This window comes from Phoxinus phoxinus, assembly GCF_949152265.1.
Source record: "Phoxinus phoxinus genome assembly, chromosome: 18".
Lineage (NCBI taxonomy): Eukaryota > Metazoa > Chordata > Actinopteri > Cypriniformes > Leuciscidae > Phoxinus > Phoxinus phoxinus.
The window spans coordinates 20921854-20940044 of NC_136893.1; the positions used below are offsets into that span (position 1 = coordinate 20921854).

At 43.4% G+C, this 18191-nt stretch overlaps 1 protein-coding gene and 2 long non-coding RNA genes across 4 annotated transcripts in view; 2 read left to right on the top strand and 1 right to left on the bottom strand.

The window, feature by feature from the left end:
• The window catches only part of LOC306986448 (papilin-like), a 46280-nt gene that overhangs the window by 5258 nt on the left and 22831 nt on the right, over positions 1 to 18191 (bottom strand). For both annotated transcript variants that reach the window (XM_079589676.1, XM_079589677.1), the window contains one exon: positions 725 to 895. In XM_079589676.1, the coding sequence (XP_079445802.1) occupies positions 725 to 895 (171 nt within the window). The remainder of the gene's footprint in view (positions 1 to 724; positions 896 to 18191) is intronic.
• On the top strand, positions 6044 to 7637 carry LOC306986457. Its single transcript, XR_013794981.1, has 3 exons — positions 6044 to 6296; positions 6640 to 6770; positions 7608 to 7637. It is a non-coding gene; the product is annotated as an uncharacterized lncRNA (long non-coding RNA).
• On the top strand, positions 15481 to 16401 carry LOC306986458. Its single transcript, XR_013794982.1, has 2 exons — positions 15481 to 15829; positions 16104 to 16401. It is a non-coding gene; the product is annotated as an uncharacterized lncRNA (long non-coding RNA).

Sequence of the window (18191 nt, forward strand, 5' to 3'; positions counted from 1 at the left end):
TGAGATTTGAGGCCTCAGTGAGAAGAGTTTGAATTATTAATGATCATCATAACTTCTAGAGCTGCACAATTTGGAAAAATTAATATAACTAATAGTAATAATTTTGATTATTATTTAGTATTGCTAAATAAAATAAATAAGAAATATTACTATTGCGATAACACTTTCAATATTACGGTCATTACTTGCTGTTATACAGACATGACAGGAAAAAAAAGAGCCCTGATATATTGGAGAACAGGTAAATGTGATGTGACATTTATTATAATGAGTCTGTGAAGATTGTTTTAAAGTTCACTTAAATTAGAAGTTGTTATATTTTTATATAACAAATAAATGTTAAAATTGATAGCTTTCAATAATACTGCAATGCTGAATGCCTATAATTAATTACTGCAATTAGGGAAAAAATATATTTCATAGAGACATCAGGAGCAGTATTGGTATCAGTGATGCCCTCTTTCATAAAAAGATGCCATTAAATAAAAATTTAAAATATCAGCTACTGTCTATGTTATTTCAACATTAATTTTGAGATTAAACGTGAAATTACAACAATTTTAAAAATATATAAAATAACTTGAATGCTAGGTGTAATTGAGCTTAATTACAAGTTGTACCTAGGCTAAATATTATTGGAATATATTTTACTAGAAATAACTATTTCGGACATGTTCATAATCCGTCCCTGTGTATTACCCCCAGTGTAATGTGTGTGTCCTACCGTTTCTCACTCCGCATGACTCCTCACACTCTTTCTGGCTGTTGAACTTGTTGCCATTTCCCTTGCAGCCTCCATATATGAAGGACACACACTTTCCCGCAGCAGAATCGAAGGCCCACATGGGCATGTATGCTTCACAAGGTCCAGCGTCCATAGGCAGTCTACAGGAAGCTAGAGGGACAAAATACACTGTATTAGGACTACACCAAGATGAATTGTGTGCTGAGTCACTATGGGTCTCTCAGCTGGGCCGTAATCAATCTTTGGATCACACACACAAAAACACGGTCTCAACACACATATGTTGGTGCACCTATCATTATTAGGACTTTGTTTAGCAGAAGGATAGCCTTTAATTAATTTACTAAAAGTAACAATACATATATTTTTGGTCTTAATACTTGTGTTGTATGGTAACCGTTTTATAAAAGCAATTTATAGACATATGTCAATTCATTTTAATGACAAAACCCTGAACAAGTTATACGCTAAAATAACTCCATGTTGTAATTGTTATTAAAAAGAGAAAATACAAAACATTTTGGGGGTGGAATTCAGATTGATGGCAAACAATTTTGGTAACTATTTTGTAACCATATTAATAATGATGTTCTTGCTTTACTATAAATCTTAGCTAATTTTGTTTTCCTTGTACGATGAAAAAAAAAATTGATAAAAAACAATTTCTACATTTACAAAAGTTCATCTTTCACTGGACACCTGTACTGTTACACTTCATGCAATACTATGAAGGTAAAAGTAGCAAAACTCGAGCACGTAGATGTGAATTTGAGAACTTGGGTAGACCAGAGACAGTTGTAACAGGGGACATAACACCTTGAATTCCTCCAATCAGAAACAACCTAGAGTGATGACACTCACTATGCTCATACCCAGTTAGTTTCCCTGCATTCTTACCAAAAAGGGAGCCACATTTGAAACTTCCTGATGTAGTTATCTACAAAAGGTTGTTTGAGGTAAAAAAAAAAAAAAAAAAAAAAAAAACCTGTTCTGATGTAGCCTACTTTTTATGCTGTTATAGATCAAATGTCTATGAATTCAAACAAGTATTATTAGAATCACTACTCTGTAAGCTAAAAATAGAAATAACAAGTGACAAATTAGCAGTCAAGCTAGCTCACATGAGATGAAAACATGGTTGGGGCAGTATAATTCCCCGTTAACCAGTAGGCTAACCAACCAGCAACCAATATTTTAAAAGCTAATCAAGCTAAAAAAAAAAAAAAAAACTGGAGTTGAAATGTTAAAATTTGCCCTCGCAGACAATCGTGACAAACCTGGATTCTGAATTTGCAGAATAAGCCTTTATTCTACGTTAGCCACATTACACATTTGTGACTACTTCTGCAGCTTCACATTCAGAACAGGTGTATTGTCTTCGAGTGCAAAATTTCAACTTTAAGATTTTTATTTTACAGGTTCACATTGGACCTGTGAGTGTTACTCGAACATAAACTTCAACATTGGGGCTGAAGATTGTGTCGGTGTACTGTTTACACCAGTCATTACTCCCATTTCTCCCTGATATTGCACACTTAATTCTGTCCGCCCGCACAAGCCAGAATCCTACCAACTCCAGAGCATATGGTTAAGTTGTAATATGACAATTTGTATATTTATATAACTTTATATGAATTATATAAACTGATGTACAAAGTTCATCTTTCTCCGGACGCCTGTAGCCAGTGGTGTAGTCTAGTTTTTTGTAGTGAGTATACTGTGACCCCAGCACCCCCCCCCCCCCCCCCCCCCCCGCCTAACCCGTCTCATACTAACCCGTCTCATCATCCCATAAGCACCACCACACTCACTAATGCATACAGTATGCAACGACATGTCATTGAGAGCATTATGAGACTAAGTGTTATCAACATGTCAATTTATAAGCAACTCAAGACTTTAACAGCCAATGACATTTACAGCTGAGGAGACTGGACTGATTTTCTACTGTTTAGTGTTAATCACCATTTAACTCAGCCAGTTAAGAGCTAGCCTACATTTAGCCTTAGATGTTATATGAATATGGTCCCTGAAATACAGGTTTTATCAGCTGACAATAAAATAAATAAAAATAAAACAATATAGTCACAAATACAAATTTACTTTTAGAAATGGTGCTTTTGAAAGAAAATTGTGTTATTGTTTTGGCAAGTTTACTGTTTAAATTAAAACATTTATAAAAACTTGTGTGATATTCCTTTTTAAAATAAGTTTTAATAGATTTCATCATTGTTATTATTTTACAGTAGATTTTACTGTGCAATTTCTTTCATAATTTCTTTGAGTTTATACCGAACTTTTATTTTGACAGGTTGTCGTAAAGACATTACAGTTTCTGTGTGTGTATGATACGAATGAATGACGATAGTTTTATCAAATGAAATGGTGAAATTCTCATGAAGTGACTCTCATAGCAGCTCTGTGATGAAGTTCATGTGTCATGTGTAGCTACATCATGTCCTCATAGCTACAGTGAAGCGCTGACACAAGCACGCGCTTGCTTCAGTGTGTGTGTGTAGTAGAGCACACATTGAGCGCTCATTCCCAGAGACGCGTTGAACAACTGCAGTCTCTTTTAGTTTTTAATATTCACGCGATTTGATCTGTGTCCATTGCAAACACAGACGCGGTGAATTTATGAATGAAAGTGTGAAAGTTCTGTCACAAAACGAAGTTGTTACGTATCCTCGCGCTTTTTTTAGTGGGTATACGGAAATACTTGGCATTTCCTAGTGGGTATACGGCGTATACCTGCGTATCACGTAGACTACACCACTGCCTGTAGCCTACATTCGTTCACGCATTTTTTCCGGCTGCGTATTGCGTAATGAAGTTAAAGAGAATCTGATCTCACCTGTGTTTGGTCCTGGAGCAGCTTCTGTTGAGCTCCAGCATCCAGAAAGACACAATAACACCGCGCAGTACACTCGAGCTGTCATCCTCTCCCCCCTGCGATCAATGAACTGCTGGAAAATCATACTTGTCTCAGGACGAGAGAGTATTTAAGTTAGCGCTCAACCAATGGCGTGAGTTTGGGGCGGGATCTGGTTTGGAGAACAATAGAACACGCCCGCCCGCACGTTTTTAAACGTTCCAATGAGGTCAGAGAGCTCAAACGGGTTTTTCAATTGCCTTGAATTAGTAAAATACTTTCCTCTACACAATAGTTTGATTTGGATTATACAATCCCACCGGACAGTCTTTTATGACGTGTTTGGGTTGACCAGTTTTCAATCCTAAACCTGAAACTAATCTCTTGTGCAATATTTCCCCCAAAGTAAACTACCGTAAATGGAAGCCCCTCATTTTTGCATGTCGTTTTTTAGAGGGCAAGGTTTCCCCCCAAGGAATTTTGAAAGAAAGAAAGTGTAGAAATGATTACACTTTACCTTTCCTCAGTGTAGGCTACAACCTTTCCTTTTACCTTTCCTCAGTGTACAAATTATTTTTTTGGCAGCAGTCATGCTATAGCCCTTGAATTTAAAGGGATACTTCACCACTGGAAAGATTATTAAATTGGGTCATGTATGTAGTAGAAATGTTTACTTATTTTAGAAGTTGGTGCCTTCTAGACTGAGAAAAGCCAGACATTTTATTTTTGGCTCATGATGTGGATGAAAGACAAAATTCCCAGACTTGCTTCGCTGCCCTATGAGGACGCCTACCGGTTACTGAGGCCTATCGAAAGAATTGGTTCAAATAGGCCATAGTACCCCAGAGTGCAGTCTGGACGATGGGGCGAGGCGACACTTTGGGGCGGGGTTACACGTGTCGCTCCGCCCACCCCCAATTTAATTGGCTTATTATACAGCAATCTTATTGGCCTAGATGATTCAAGCCTGAGCATGCGCATTCTTTATGTACTAGCCTATTTTTGTGAATGATTTTGTCCATATTAAAGAAATATTAAATGCTAACTCTAATCGTATATTATCGGTTTACCATGGTAATTTTAGTTAAGATCTATTGGCTAATGTTTTATTGTTAAGACACAGAATAGACAAAGTTTAAAAACGAACGCTTGGTGAAAGCACCTCAGTGTAGGCCTAACGTTAGAGTTGTTTTCATATTTCCATCAGGGTCGGTGGATCAGCTCAAACTCTGGATTTTACGCAAATTATGATAAATCTCTGTATTAAAGGAAAGATATCGGACAAATCCGAACGCAAGCAGCTGATTTTAAATTTTAAATGTACATTTTTTCAATTTAAAACACGACACGTGTTTTTGTTGATTTTTTTAAACGAGATTTGTTCTCCAATCAGGGGCGTAATTTGTGGGGGGGGGGGGGGGGGGTTGGGGGGGACATAACCCCCCCAATATTTAAATCTATGCATTACAACCCCCCCACAACCCCCCCAATATTTATACCATGATCACATGAAAACCCCCCCAATGTTCAAACCAAATCTACACCCTTGTCTCCAATGCTTGCATTTTTTGGCACAAAGTGAAAATAAAATGTTTAATGGCAAACTCATATTTCCATGTTGTTTACCTGTTAAAAATAGTTTCAAATATTAACACTGGCATAGGCTATAGCTGTAGTCTAAAAAAAAATCACCGCTGTAAATCTGTGCATATAGCCTAACAGTATAGCCTACTTCAAATAGTTACTTATTTATACCTACTTATTTAAATTGAGCACATAAATAATAATATTTGCTATAGATCGACATAATCTGTTTTAGTATAATTTTTTTTTTCACTTTTCAGCACTGCAGGTTTTTAAATTCCCATTGTACGCAAAAAAAAGCATAAATGAATGATGTAAAATGACGCAGCCCTGCATGACATGCGCAAAATATTGTCTACTCAGCCTAATAGGCTATCTCTCCTTGCAGTGCTAGTCATTTAATGCAGTCATGATCATTGCTCACTTAAAGTGCCAATGACTTATCTGCTGGGTAAATTAATAAATATAATTTAGCTAAATCTAAAACATCGTAAATCAGCAACATATTTCTTTATTTCGCCCAGCTCTAAAACTGCTCAATATTAATGCTTAGGCCTATTACTTTTTGTAAAGCTGCTATAAAATTATGTGAATTGAGCGCTATACAAAATGTTTTGACTTGACTTCACTTGATATAGACCTAGGTATCGTGGCCACGAATTAAGAATTCGTTCCCCAGATTTAGCAGCACGTATAGGCTATATTACACGGCAGTCTGCCTTTGAAGGGATTGTTTGTTGTACAGTAACTTCATTTAACTTATTAAGTCCATATTAAGTCGCCCCGCCCCAAAGTGTCGCCCCGCCCCATCGTCCAGACTGCACTCTGGGGTTACTCAACCTCCTGACCGCCGGGAGGGGTGGGTTTCGCTCCTCTGCTGCAGAGGCTGCTCCGGTCGCCTCTTGTTTCTCCATCGTCCGCGGCTGCGGCTCGCTGTGTTGCTGCTCGTGCGGGTGGCCACGAGCGTCGGATTCTCGCACCGGATTTCGGGATGTCCGGGATCACATTGTACTTCTTGACAGGCTGGAAAACTGAGTCAGGCTTTCTGGGATGGTCCGAAAATGGTTCAGATCATACTTAGGAGGGAGAGGTTAGGTAACCATAAGTCTGAGTGGACATCCATGACATGTGTCCCTCAGGGCTCAATTCTTGCGCCACTCCTGTTCAACTTGTATAGCCAAATAATGAGAAAGAACTAAATTGTTTGCCACAGACAACACCCAGATCTACTTAGCCCTATTGTCTAAAGAGTCTAACAGTTGGATGTGCCAAAAACATTTTTCAGTTTAAAAAAAGACAAAAAAAGTTCTCAAGGCATACCTTCACTCTGGGGTCAAACAACTAAAAATCAAGTCAGGAATCTTGTGTGATTTTGAATTGAATTGAAGAATTAGATGCTTTTTAGACAAGACAAACTTGTTCATGCTTTTATCATCAGCAGGGTGAACTATTGTAATGGACTCCTTACTGGCCTTCCCCAAAAGACCACAAGACAGCTGCAGCTCACACAGAACGCTGCTGCCAGGATTCTGACCAGAACCAGAAAATATGTATCACATCAGTCCTCAGGTCTGTACACTGGCTTTTAGTTACGTTTAGGATTGATTTTAAAGTATCATTACTTGTTTATAAATATCCATCTGTCCGTATACAAATATCCAATATACATCTGGAAATAATTGTGAAATTATTAGTGTCTAATAAGCCCATGAGGGCTGGGCACCATATGGTGTTTGACACTTAAATAAACAAATCAATCAATCAATCAAAAATATAAATACCTCAATAGCCTGGGACCTCAATACATTGCAGATATGCTCACTGAAAATAAACCGATCACTCAGTAATGATCTGTGATCGGTTTATTTTCAGTGAGCATATCTGCAATGTATCAAGTCAAGTCAATGGATTAAGTCAGCTAGAAATCCTTAGGTTCACTCAAATCATGGTGAGTCTGCTTTTAGCTATTATGCCAGCCGCAGCTGGAACCAGCTTCCAGATGAGATAAGATGTGCTCCAACAGTAGTCACATTTACATCCAGACTCAAAAAACACCTGCTTAGCTGTGTATTTGCTGAATGAGCACTGTGCTACTGTACAACAACATCACACACTGTGCTCATATTTTTAATTAAAGACCCCGGTGGTTTTAATATTCCTCCAAAGTTTTAGACAGGATCACAGACTAGGCTTAGATTTTTCTCCATAGTTACATTTGTCTCTTTTAAAGTTGAGAAGAGACCTCAACAACTTTATTGTGCACCAAGTGGAGTGCTTGAAAGGCACAAAAATAAAAAAACAATCCATAAATTCAGAGTTTAAAGCTACACTGTGTGATTTTTACCCCCATCTAGCGGTGAAAAGGTATATGACCATCCAGTGAATATTAGTTTCTGTTCCTCTCAGTTCCGATTTCGTTTTAACTCCTACGGTGGCCAATGTAGTCCAAGATTAACATGGCTTCCAGTTCGACCTCGTCCATGATTATTCCTTCAAGTGATGAGGTTACTTTAGAAAACTATTATAATTTGCAGTAATTTAATTTGTCAGTTAACATATAGGTTATGACATCTATGTAAAATGAATAATAGTTTTATGTTGAGCCTGAGTTAAGCCACTGCCCACCCACTACCCATTTTGACGCCCGGATGATGACCTCCATTGCCATTGTAAAGGCCATGGGTGAAATGGTGCATCCTGCCATGATGCTAACTTCCAAGGATTGCCAAGATGTGGTAAAATCAGCTGTGGTAAAGCAGAACTGCAGGTCTTGGAAGTAAATGATAAGTCATTCTGGACAAACTACTCAGCAGAGCCCTCCCGAGACCAGCAAAGGCAATTATTTTTTATTTATACTATTTTAATATAATATAGTTTATTATGATCACATTATAATATATATTATATTATAATGGCCAGGAATGGCCTTAAATCTCATGATGATTTAACATTGGAGTAGAAGAGGAAAGGGACCTGCAATGCAACTGGTCTCTTTGGATAAAATATTATGTCCAGTCCTTAGCATTGTTGCAAACTAGCAGGGCCCATAACATATGATTGTCATGAATCTGGTATTCTTCTCTTTTTCTCTCTTCTGGCCACACCCACACCCACACTACATTACCACACGCACCTTCACTCACTCTCAGCTGTTCCTAGATTCTACCAGCAATCACACTAATTCTCCCACACCTGTTCTCTCTTCCCTTCTGATTGTGTTTGCTACTTCTTGCTATCTCTTTTCCTGCTTCTTTGCCAGATTATTACGCGAATCACCATGCAAGGAGCTCTCTCTCTCTCTCTATTCACTTCATGTTCCTGTCCTGTCTGAGACTTATCGGGATCTGGTCTGTACTGGTAATACTCTGTGTTGTGTATGAATTACTCGCTCTATAATCTGCCCAGTTAACCTGCTGCTGAAGGCCGGCCAGCGCCTGTACTCCGCCTGCTCCCTACCTTTTCCTCCCTGAGAGACTTGAGGCTTGACGCTGCCAGAACCTGGGCTTTTCTGCTGTGCTCTGCTCTGTGTGTTTATCTCAAGGGATTTCTGTTATTTGCCTTATCGCCCAGATCTTCGGCTGTTTCTGTTCATCATATTTATAAGAATATTTCTGTTTATACCCTTTATCTCATTACATTTCCCTTGGTTCATTAAAGACATTGTTATTTTGCATTTCGCATTTGGGTCCTCTCTTACATTTTTATGACAATCATTAATGACAATACATGTATCTAAAGAGTTAGATCTGGAATGCAGGCATTTCTATCAATCAACCACACAATTCCCAGTCAGACCTGCATTATCGAGTGGGACAAAGCCTGTTCATCAAATGCACAGAGAATGATTGCAAAAGCTAAACTAGGGATTTTAAATCTCTGTTTCTGTGAAGCTCATTCTCTAATTGATCTGATTGAAACTTTAGGTTTGCATTAAAGTCGGCATGAAATCAAAATTGACCCTATTTACTTTGTTAGCGGATATTACTAGTCTTGTGGTGAACAATTAATCCGTGCAAGTTAATAGACAGAAAAAAATTGTTCTCTTACGAGAGGTTCTCTCGTACTGCGTACTGAAAGTACGCACCGGGTAAAGTCTCTTTGCTCGAGATATTGAAGCCAAAATTTATCCTTAAATTTGTATATATTGTAAACGCAGTGCAGCAGCAGTCAGACCTAGAGCGGGCTATCTAGCGCGCTCATTGGCTGCTCCGCGGCAACTGCTGCAGCCTACCACTGAGCCCCTGGCGTGACGTCACGCCCAATGAGGGCGCTTCGCGCCCTAACGCGTCAAAGCCCGCCAAAATGGGGGTGGCTTAGCGTATATAAGGGGAAGTCGGGCTGCTAAACACTTGATTTTAATCTCTTCAGCGACGCTCTATGCTACGCTGACCTCTGAGAGAAGCCGCCGCCGTCGAATCCAGCGACCAGCCAGCTTAGGACAGCGCCTGAGGAAGCCGGCCGTCTTCGCCACCTTCAGCCGTCCGTGCCAGGTACGCTATCCGGCGCCATATCCTTTTTATGTCTATGATATAATGTATTATCCTCTCCGTGCGTTCGCCGCTGCAACGCACGTGTCTAAAAGAGCACGAGGTGTTTGTTCAAAATGCCTCGTTTTTCCCGCTCAGCGACGGAGACCGCCATCTTCTGCACTCTCCGCCTGGGACAGGACCACGCAGCCCTCGCTCTGTCTTCGGGAGGCTGCGTTCACTGCGAGGAACTGCCAATGTCGACCCTGCGGGCTCGACTTGCCGCGTTCGACGCTGAAGATGTCACTCCGGCTGTCTCCGGCGGGCCGCGCAACAGAAGTGCCGCCCCTAGAGACCCCCTCCCCCCCCCCGACACGCAGCTGCCGGCCTCGGCCCTCACTGCTGTCGCCTCAGGGGATGAGGTGGATGGAGAACCATCGATGATGGCTGCTTTTGGGAATTCCCCCAGTGAAGAAGCGGTCGCAGCGCACTTCTGCCCGCCATCCGCGAGATGGCGCTCAAAGTCTGCCCTCCGGCTAAGGCCTGCAACGGACCTTCTTCGCAGCGACGACAGATCGCGCTCTGACAGCCGCCACAAGCCGCCTCCCCCCCGGGGACCCCGGCCCAAGATCGCGTTGAAACCTGAGCCGCGAGGTCCTCCTAGCAGCCGCACGGAGCGCCATCAAACCTACCCGCTCTGCCAGTCCCCTTAGCAAAGGCTACTGCAGTAGTGTATACCGCAGCCAACGAGCCAGTTGCTTAACCCGCTCGCCTGCACACAGACGCCGTTTCCACGGCGACCCAGATAAATCTCATAAAGAGTGTAATGTCTGTTTTTCCGGCTCACGCCGACGGTGTTTTCAAGTGTAGAAGATGTGCCCACGCCACTGTGTTCACCCTACACATAAGCACGATCCCCCCCGGTGTCCCTCACTGTCACAGAGCCCACTCACATGCCCACTCTGTTACACAGTTATTCCAGGTGACGAAAGCTTTAACAGTCGTGTTGTGAACGTAAGCCCTGTGACCGCTGACGAGCACTCACACTCACTGATAAATGCTGCAACCCCGGCGCCGCTCACGCGCCCCGCTGTTCTCGCCACAGAATGATTTCCGTACAAGCGATCGAATCATTGGGTGTGTAATGCAGCCGGCCGCCCTGTACAGACATCGAGAGCGCGCGCGCCTCGCTGATACCTCCGCTACAGTTTTTCGACCCCACGCAGTGCGGCGATCGGAACGCGGAGACCTTTGTTTACCGGCCGTGTTGTGAACGTAAGCCCTGTGACTGCTCACGACACGAGCACTCACACTTACTGATACACACTGTAAACCAACGCCGCTCACGCGCCCCGCTGTTCGCGCCACAAAATGTTCTCCGTCCAAAGCGGCCGAGTCATTGAATGTGAAACAGCCGGCCGCCCTATACAGACATCGAGAGCGCGCGCGCCTCGCTGATACCTCCGCTACAGTTTCTCGACCCCCGCGCAGTGCGGCGATCGGAACGCGGATACCATAACCGGCTGTGTTGTCAGCGTAAGCCATGTGAGCGCTCACGAGCACTCACACTAATGCTGCCTTCACGTGCTGTGGAAAATATGATATTTTCCACTTGTGAACTGGTATTTACCAGTGTGTTGTGTTCAAGTGCTTTTATGATATTTTCCACTTGTGAACTGGTATTAACATCTGCTCTGGGTAGGTAACACCAAACATAACTTTATTTTTAAAACTGACACTGAGTGTTAACGCATTATATTACAATTGTTAATGACACAACATTGTATAGGCTACAAAAACAATCCGCTAACAGTAGCAAAAAACGTTTAGTTGTGTACAATGCTTACCATTCACAACGCTTGCGTCGCTCTCCGCCATGTTGAAAAGGTCAAAGGTTATCTCATCTCGGCAACTCGTGCATCAAAATATTCTACGAGTTGCCCAGTGGAAAATACCACATGAGGGGGTGTTCATGTGCATTTTCCACGTCGGCTTTTGGTATTTACCATAATTACCATAGCACGTGAAGGCACCATTACTGATAAACACTGTAACCCCGGCGCCGCTCACGCGCCCCGCTGTTCTCGCCACATAATGTTCTCCGTCCAAGCGATCGAGTCATTACGCCGGGTTCACACCGCACGCAGGAGCGACGCGGAAGCGGCGCGGAACGGAGGCCGCTTCCTTTCGGCGCCCATGTTAACCTATGGTGTCGTTCACACCAGACGCGGAGCGCCGCGGCACGCCGCGGCCGGCCCGCGCCGTGAAGCGCCAGTTTCGGCGTCTGGTCTATGTTTTGCGCGAGCCGCGAGTGATCCGCGTCAATTTTCTAATTAAAATACTGCGAGAACACACAAACAAACAGGGAAACAGCGAGAGAGAGAGATGCAGAGTTGATAAGTGAAAATGGATGATGTCAAATTACTGGCACTGGGAAACAGGAAAATAGATTAAAAAAATTTGAAGAGAGGATGTATATTTCAACGGTATATCTACACTACTGTCTACCATATTCTCTCTCTGGCTGCGTGTGTGTCTCGACAACGGATTAATAAAAGATGTGTACAAACTTCTTGGTTACAGAAACATGGTGTATTCATTTTATGAGGTTATTTACTTAACCATGATGTAAAAAATAGCTCTGAATTAACAACAACTGAGCAGAAGCGCTTGTCGACCTCGGCGAAGAATACGCGTCTGGTGTGAACAGGCACGCGCCGGGCCGCGCGTGATTTTCCGTTCCGTGCCGCTCCCGCGTCCGGTGTGAACCCAGCGTTAGGTGTAATGCAGCCGGCTGCCGCTGTCAGCGAGCCGCCTTATTCAGACATCGAGAGCGCGCGCGCCTCGCTGAACGCTGATACCTCCGCTACAGTCTCTCGACCCCGCGCAGTGCGGCGATCGGAACGCGGATACCATTGTATAACCGGCTGTGTTGTGAACGTGAGCCCTGTGAGCGCTCACGCTTACTAACAAACACTGTACCCCCAACACCGCTCACCGCTGTTCGCGCCACAAATTGTTCTCCGTCCCTAGCGACTGAGTTACTGAATGTGAAACAGCAGGATGCTGCCGTCAGCGAGCAGCATTATTCAGCCAACGAGGGCGCGTGCGCCGCGCTGATACCTCCGTTTCAGTTTCTCGAGCTCGCGCAGAGCGGCGCTCAGAACACGGAGACCATTCTGCCCCTAGCTATGCGTGCGAAAGCATGGGAAGCGATCCGGGCGTGTCAGAATGGGTGCTGAACGTTGTAAAACAGGGCTATACACTGCAGTTCGCTCGCCGTCCCCCGCGCTTCCGAGCCCGTACAGTGACGAGCGTGAACCCAGAAGTAGCACACCTACTTAACTTCGTGCAGAAATAGCAAAACTGTTATGCAAGGGGGCAATAGAGCCGATCCTTCTATGAGCGAGTCAGGCTTTTACAGCCGTTATTTTCTCGTGCCCAAGAAGGACGGAGCGCTCAGACCTATATTAGATCTGAGACATTTGAACAAAGCTCTTATGAAAAGACCGTTCAAAATGATCACGACCAGACAAATCCTCGCGCAAATCGCCCGAGGGACTGGTTTATTTCTCTCGATCTGAAAGACGCGTACTTTCAGATTCAGATCATACCCCGTCACAGGCCATTCTTGAGATTCGCCTTCGACGGTCAGGTATATCAGTACACCGTCCTGCCGTTCAGCCTGTCTTTAGCACCCCGTACATTTACGAAGTGCATGGACGCGGCGCTCGCCCCCCTGAGGCGTCAGGCGTCAGGGGATGTGAATATTGAACTATTTGGACGACTGGCTGATTTTAGCACAGTCAGAGGCGGAACTCGTGTCTCACAGAGCTGTGCTCCAGTCATCTGGAAAACCTGGGTCTCACGGTCAATTGGACCAAGAGCTCACTGCTGCCCCGTCAGTCAGCTTCCTTTCTGGGAATACAGCTCGACTCGGTGGCAATGACGGCTCGCTTGTCAACACAGCGCGCGCGCCGTGTTCAGCGTCTGGCCGCGTCTTTCCAGAAAGACAAAGTGTTTCCCCTGAAAACGTTTCAGAGAATGCTGGGCTTTATGGCTTCAGCCGCAGCAGTGCTCCGGCTAGGTCTATTGCGTATGCGCCCCCTGCAACGATGGCTCAACGCTCGTGTACATCACCGAGCCTGGGCTTCCGGCGGTTTCCGAATCAGAGTGACTCAGAGCTGTGTTTCAGCTCTGCAGCCCTGGTTAGTGACCGACTGGTATCAGCGGGGAGTTACGATGGGAACTGTCTCGTACCGAAAAGTTATCTCGACGGACGCCTCCAACCTAGGTTGGGGCGGGATATTCGAGGGCAGACCGGTCTTTGGCCTATGGTCAGACACGGAGAAGCTCCTCCATATAAACTGTCTGGAGATGATAGCGGTCGAGCACACTGTGAAACACTTCCTCCCTTTTCTGCGGGGCCACCACGTACTGGTTCGAACGGACAACAGATCCAGGACCCTCTGCGATCTGGCGGAACACCTCCTCGTCTGGGCTCAGCACCACTTGCGCTCGCTCAGAGCCGCGCATGTGCCAGGACGCCTGAACGACGGACCGGACAGACTGTCCAGGAACAACATTCCCCTTGGGGAATGGTCCCTGCACCCTCAGTCAGTCCAGTTATTGTGGCACCGCTTTGGCATGGCGAAAGTCGACCTATTTGCGTCGACAGACAACGCCCATTGCCCAAGGTTCTTTCCGAAGAACGAGGACGCTCTGGCCCAGACATGGCCCAGATGCCCGTTATACGCGTTCCCTCCGGTCTCATTGTTACCACAAGTAATCAAGAGAATCAGGGAAATGCGTCACTCGGTGCTCCTCATAGCCCCCCGATGGGAGAATCAGACATGGTTCTCGGAGTTGGTGCGGCTGTCAGACTCAGCCCCATGGCCGATCCCGGTGAGGAAAGACCTCCTTTCCCAAGCCGGCGGATCGATTTGGCATCCTCATCCAGAACTATGGTCTCTGCATGCATGGATAATCAACGGGTACCCGTTGCTTTGCCAGAAGGGGTCGTGAACACGATCACGCAATCTAGAGCCCCCTCTACCAGGCGGCTTTATGCGTCTAAATGGTCGGTGTTTACTAAATGGTGCACGGGCAAGGGCCTACAGCCACAAACGTGCGGAGTTTCGTGGGTGCTTTGCTTTCTTCAAGAGATGTTGGACAGGGGCAGGTCCCCCTCCACACTCAAAGTATATGTCACGGCCATCGCAGCGTTCGCCTAGTCGACGCGCGGCCAGGCGATAGGAAGGAATGAGCTCATCATCCGCTTCCTTAGAGAACCTCTCGTAAGAGAACGTACTCGGTTACCTAACGTAACCTCGGTTCTCTCTAGAAGAGGGAACGAGTACTGCGTTCCCTGCCGTGTCGCGCAACGAGCTCATTTCGCTTCAAGCGATCAAAATCAAGTGTTTAGCAGCCCGACTTCCCCTTATATACGCTAAGCCACCCCCATTTTGACGGGCTTTGACGCGTAAGGGCGCGAAGCGCCCTCATTGGGCGTGACGTCACGCCAGGGGCTCAGTGGTAGGCTGCAGCAGTTGCCGCGGATCAGCCAATGAGCGCGCTAGATAGCCTGCTCTAGGTCTGACTGCTGCTGCACTGCGTTTACAATATATACAAATTTAAGGATAAATTTTGGCTTCAATATCTCGAGCAAAGAGACTTTACCCGGTGCGTACTTTCAGTACGCAGTACGAGAGAACCTCTTCTAGAGAGAACCGAGGTTACGTTAGGTAACCGAGTACGTTACGTCTCTAACGTGGATTTACATAAACCATAAACATCTTAAAGACGCTTATTTTAAACGTCTATTTACATCTGACAGGAACATCTTTTATAAGTATTGCAGAAGAGCACATCACAACATGAAATATACATCTGAGTGATATGTGTGCAATTATGTAGAACATATCTATAAAGTAACTAAACATAAGTTATCTATTTTATTTGTCCATTAGTACTGTTGATAAATTGAGGAACATGTATGTTGGATAAAAAGTTAAAACAACAACATGTAAATGTAGTGTTGAGCTCATAAATCACAGAGGTTATGGGAGTCTTGTCTGGATGTTACAATGAGAGATGAACAGATGTGGGTTTATCCAGTGGAGAGAGGCTCATGAAGCTGAAGGCTGTCATCAAAGGCTTTGAGTGAGTATACTACAGAAAATAATAATAATTTAAATATTAAGTTGTAGTTTATTTTAATTATTGTAATTTCAAACAGAGCTATTACAGCACCTTTCTGATTCTTGATTTCTGTGCATTTGCTGCACAGCTGTTGTGGTGGAGCAGGACCTGCAAGGAAAGATGATGGCGGCATTTGTGGAAAAAAAGCGTTCTTGTCTGCTAAATAATACTGAAATCAAATGACATTGTGCGGTTAAAACTACTGCTTTTGTGTTATGTTTGTGCATTTTTGTAGGATCTGAAATGTCAGCAGACTGGTGTGAGCACTGAGGATGAGGAGCACAGAGCTGAATCCTGGAGATCGTGCCATGGACGAGACCCTCCATCACTCCACCGGCGCTTATTGCCTCAGATTGTGAAGCACAACACATCACGCAACAACCTCCGGCACGGCTCACCTCTGGCGGTCCGCTGATTCATCAGAATAAAGCCGCAGAAGGGGAACCGCTGTGTTGAGATGGCAGTAGATGTGGTTCAGTGCCTGTAGCCTATATACATGATTGTAGTTTGAATAAAGCTTTGGTTCATGTGTTGACTTGCATTTGTTTATTGTGTGATGGTGACTTTCATTCATTTATTTACTCCTTTATTAATATTTATCATTGTTGTCAGTATATAAAATATCATTATTTAATTAATTGTTTGAATGAAAATGTAGATATGTTCACAATATACACATCTAGAGTGTATTCATGCATAGCTATGTCATATGACATACATTACATTTTTGTTTGTTTTATTGATTTTTCAGTAAAAAGTAATATAATTAAGTATCGGTCAGTATTTGTCACGGTAAGCCACTTTTGCTTGTGGATGAAAATGTTTGGATATAAAATAAAGAAATTAACAACTGTAAGGTTGGAAATAATCCAAGATTATTTCAATGCAACAAAGACACTGCTTTTCATTAAGACATTTCCAGCATAGCGGTGATATGGGCCTGTGGGCCGGAGGTTTGGGACAATGGCGACCCGAGACGTGATACTCAGATGGATTTCGCGAGCAAAGTTCTTTCCAGCAAAAATGGAATGCTAAAATCAACACAGAGGTTTGAACATCTAATCTTTCTTCCGCCGCTGTGGTAAGTTCAACTTTTTCTACCTTTTTAGAAGTGTTCAGAAAATGTTTGTTCTTTGTCTAGAAACACGCGTGAGGATGTGATTAGATTAGCAGCAGCACAGATGAAGAATGAAAATACTTGAATAGATTTTAAAGATCTCCTTGTTTGCCTAAGCAACAAGAAACGAAACCTAAAATTGGAATAACATCTTCCAAATAATGAATAACTTGACGAAGAACCGAAAAAAATAAAGCCTAAAAGTTTTAAAATCAGCCGCATGTCTTTACCATTGTTGTATTGGCTTGTAAACAAACCAGCAACACATGAAGAGAATGAGCAAACAACAGAAATAACAATCTAAGTTTGTAAACGATCGAAAAACGCGTGATTTTATAAATAAAAAGGCAGGTCGATGAATTGTTTATGAAAAGCAAAGAAAGTTTGGAAAAACAGGATGACATGATTTACACAGGCTAGAAATCAGATCTAGGCTAAGCTAAATGCTATTGTCCATGCTGCTTCCAAACGCTTAACCCTTTAATGCCTCTGGCCCACCGTTAGGCCCAAAACTACATTGAAAGCATTAATATCCTATACTAAACCTAAACTAATCTTGAAAAACTCTATATTAAATTTGAAAGCTTGAACTTTAACACAAATGAGATTAAAAAGCATGAAATAATTGTTAATTTTCAAATTTGTAACAAGAATGAATTTAAAAATCCTGAAACAACAAAACACTCATATTCAAAGTTCCACAGAACGTCGCGCATTAGGGTTCAGTAACTCTGAATCTTGAACAAAATTTATGCATTGTTACGTTTGAATTAATTCTAAATGACTCCGAGATTGTTTTTCCCAAATAAGATTGACGGATTCGTATGTTACCACAAGGCTGCTTCAGAGTTTAGCGACGGCTAAAAACTGATATCAGGAAGTTTGCAGGCTGCTTGGGTGGGAGGATGAGTATGTCCGTCTAGGACCAGTTAGAGGCTGGTCGATTAATCTAGCTTGGATACTTCCGATGACTTCTGTTCTAATTTAATGTTACTGTAAGTAAGTGCACGTGAACCATCACGGGCTTGGCCAATCCAAAGCCATTAAAGAAGAAGTAAAGTTAATCTACTGGCATCTTTAATGGTGGCCAAAACCTACTAAAGTAAAACCGTTGAATTAAGTTCCTGAAGGGCATCCTTGAGGGCTACTGAATGTATCTTTGATTGTTGCGTGTAGGGATTACGGCAAAATCCCAGATATGTAGCC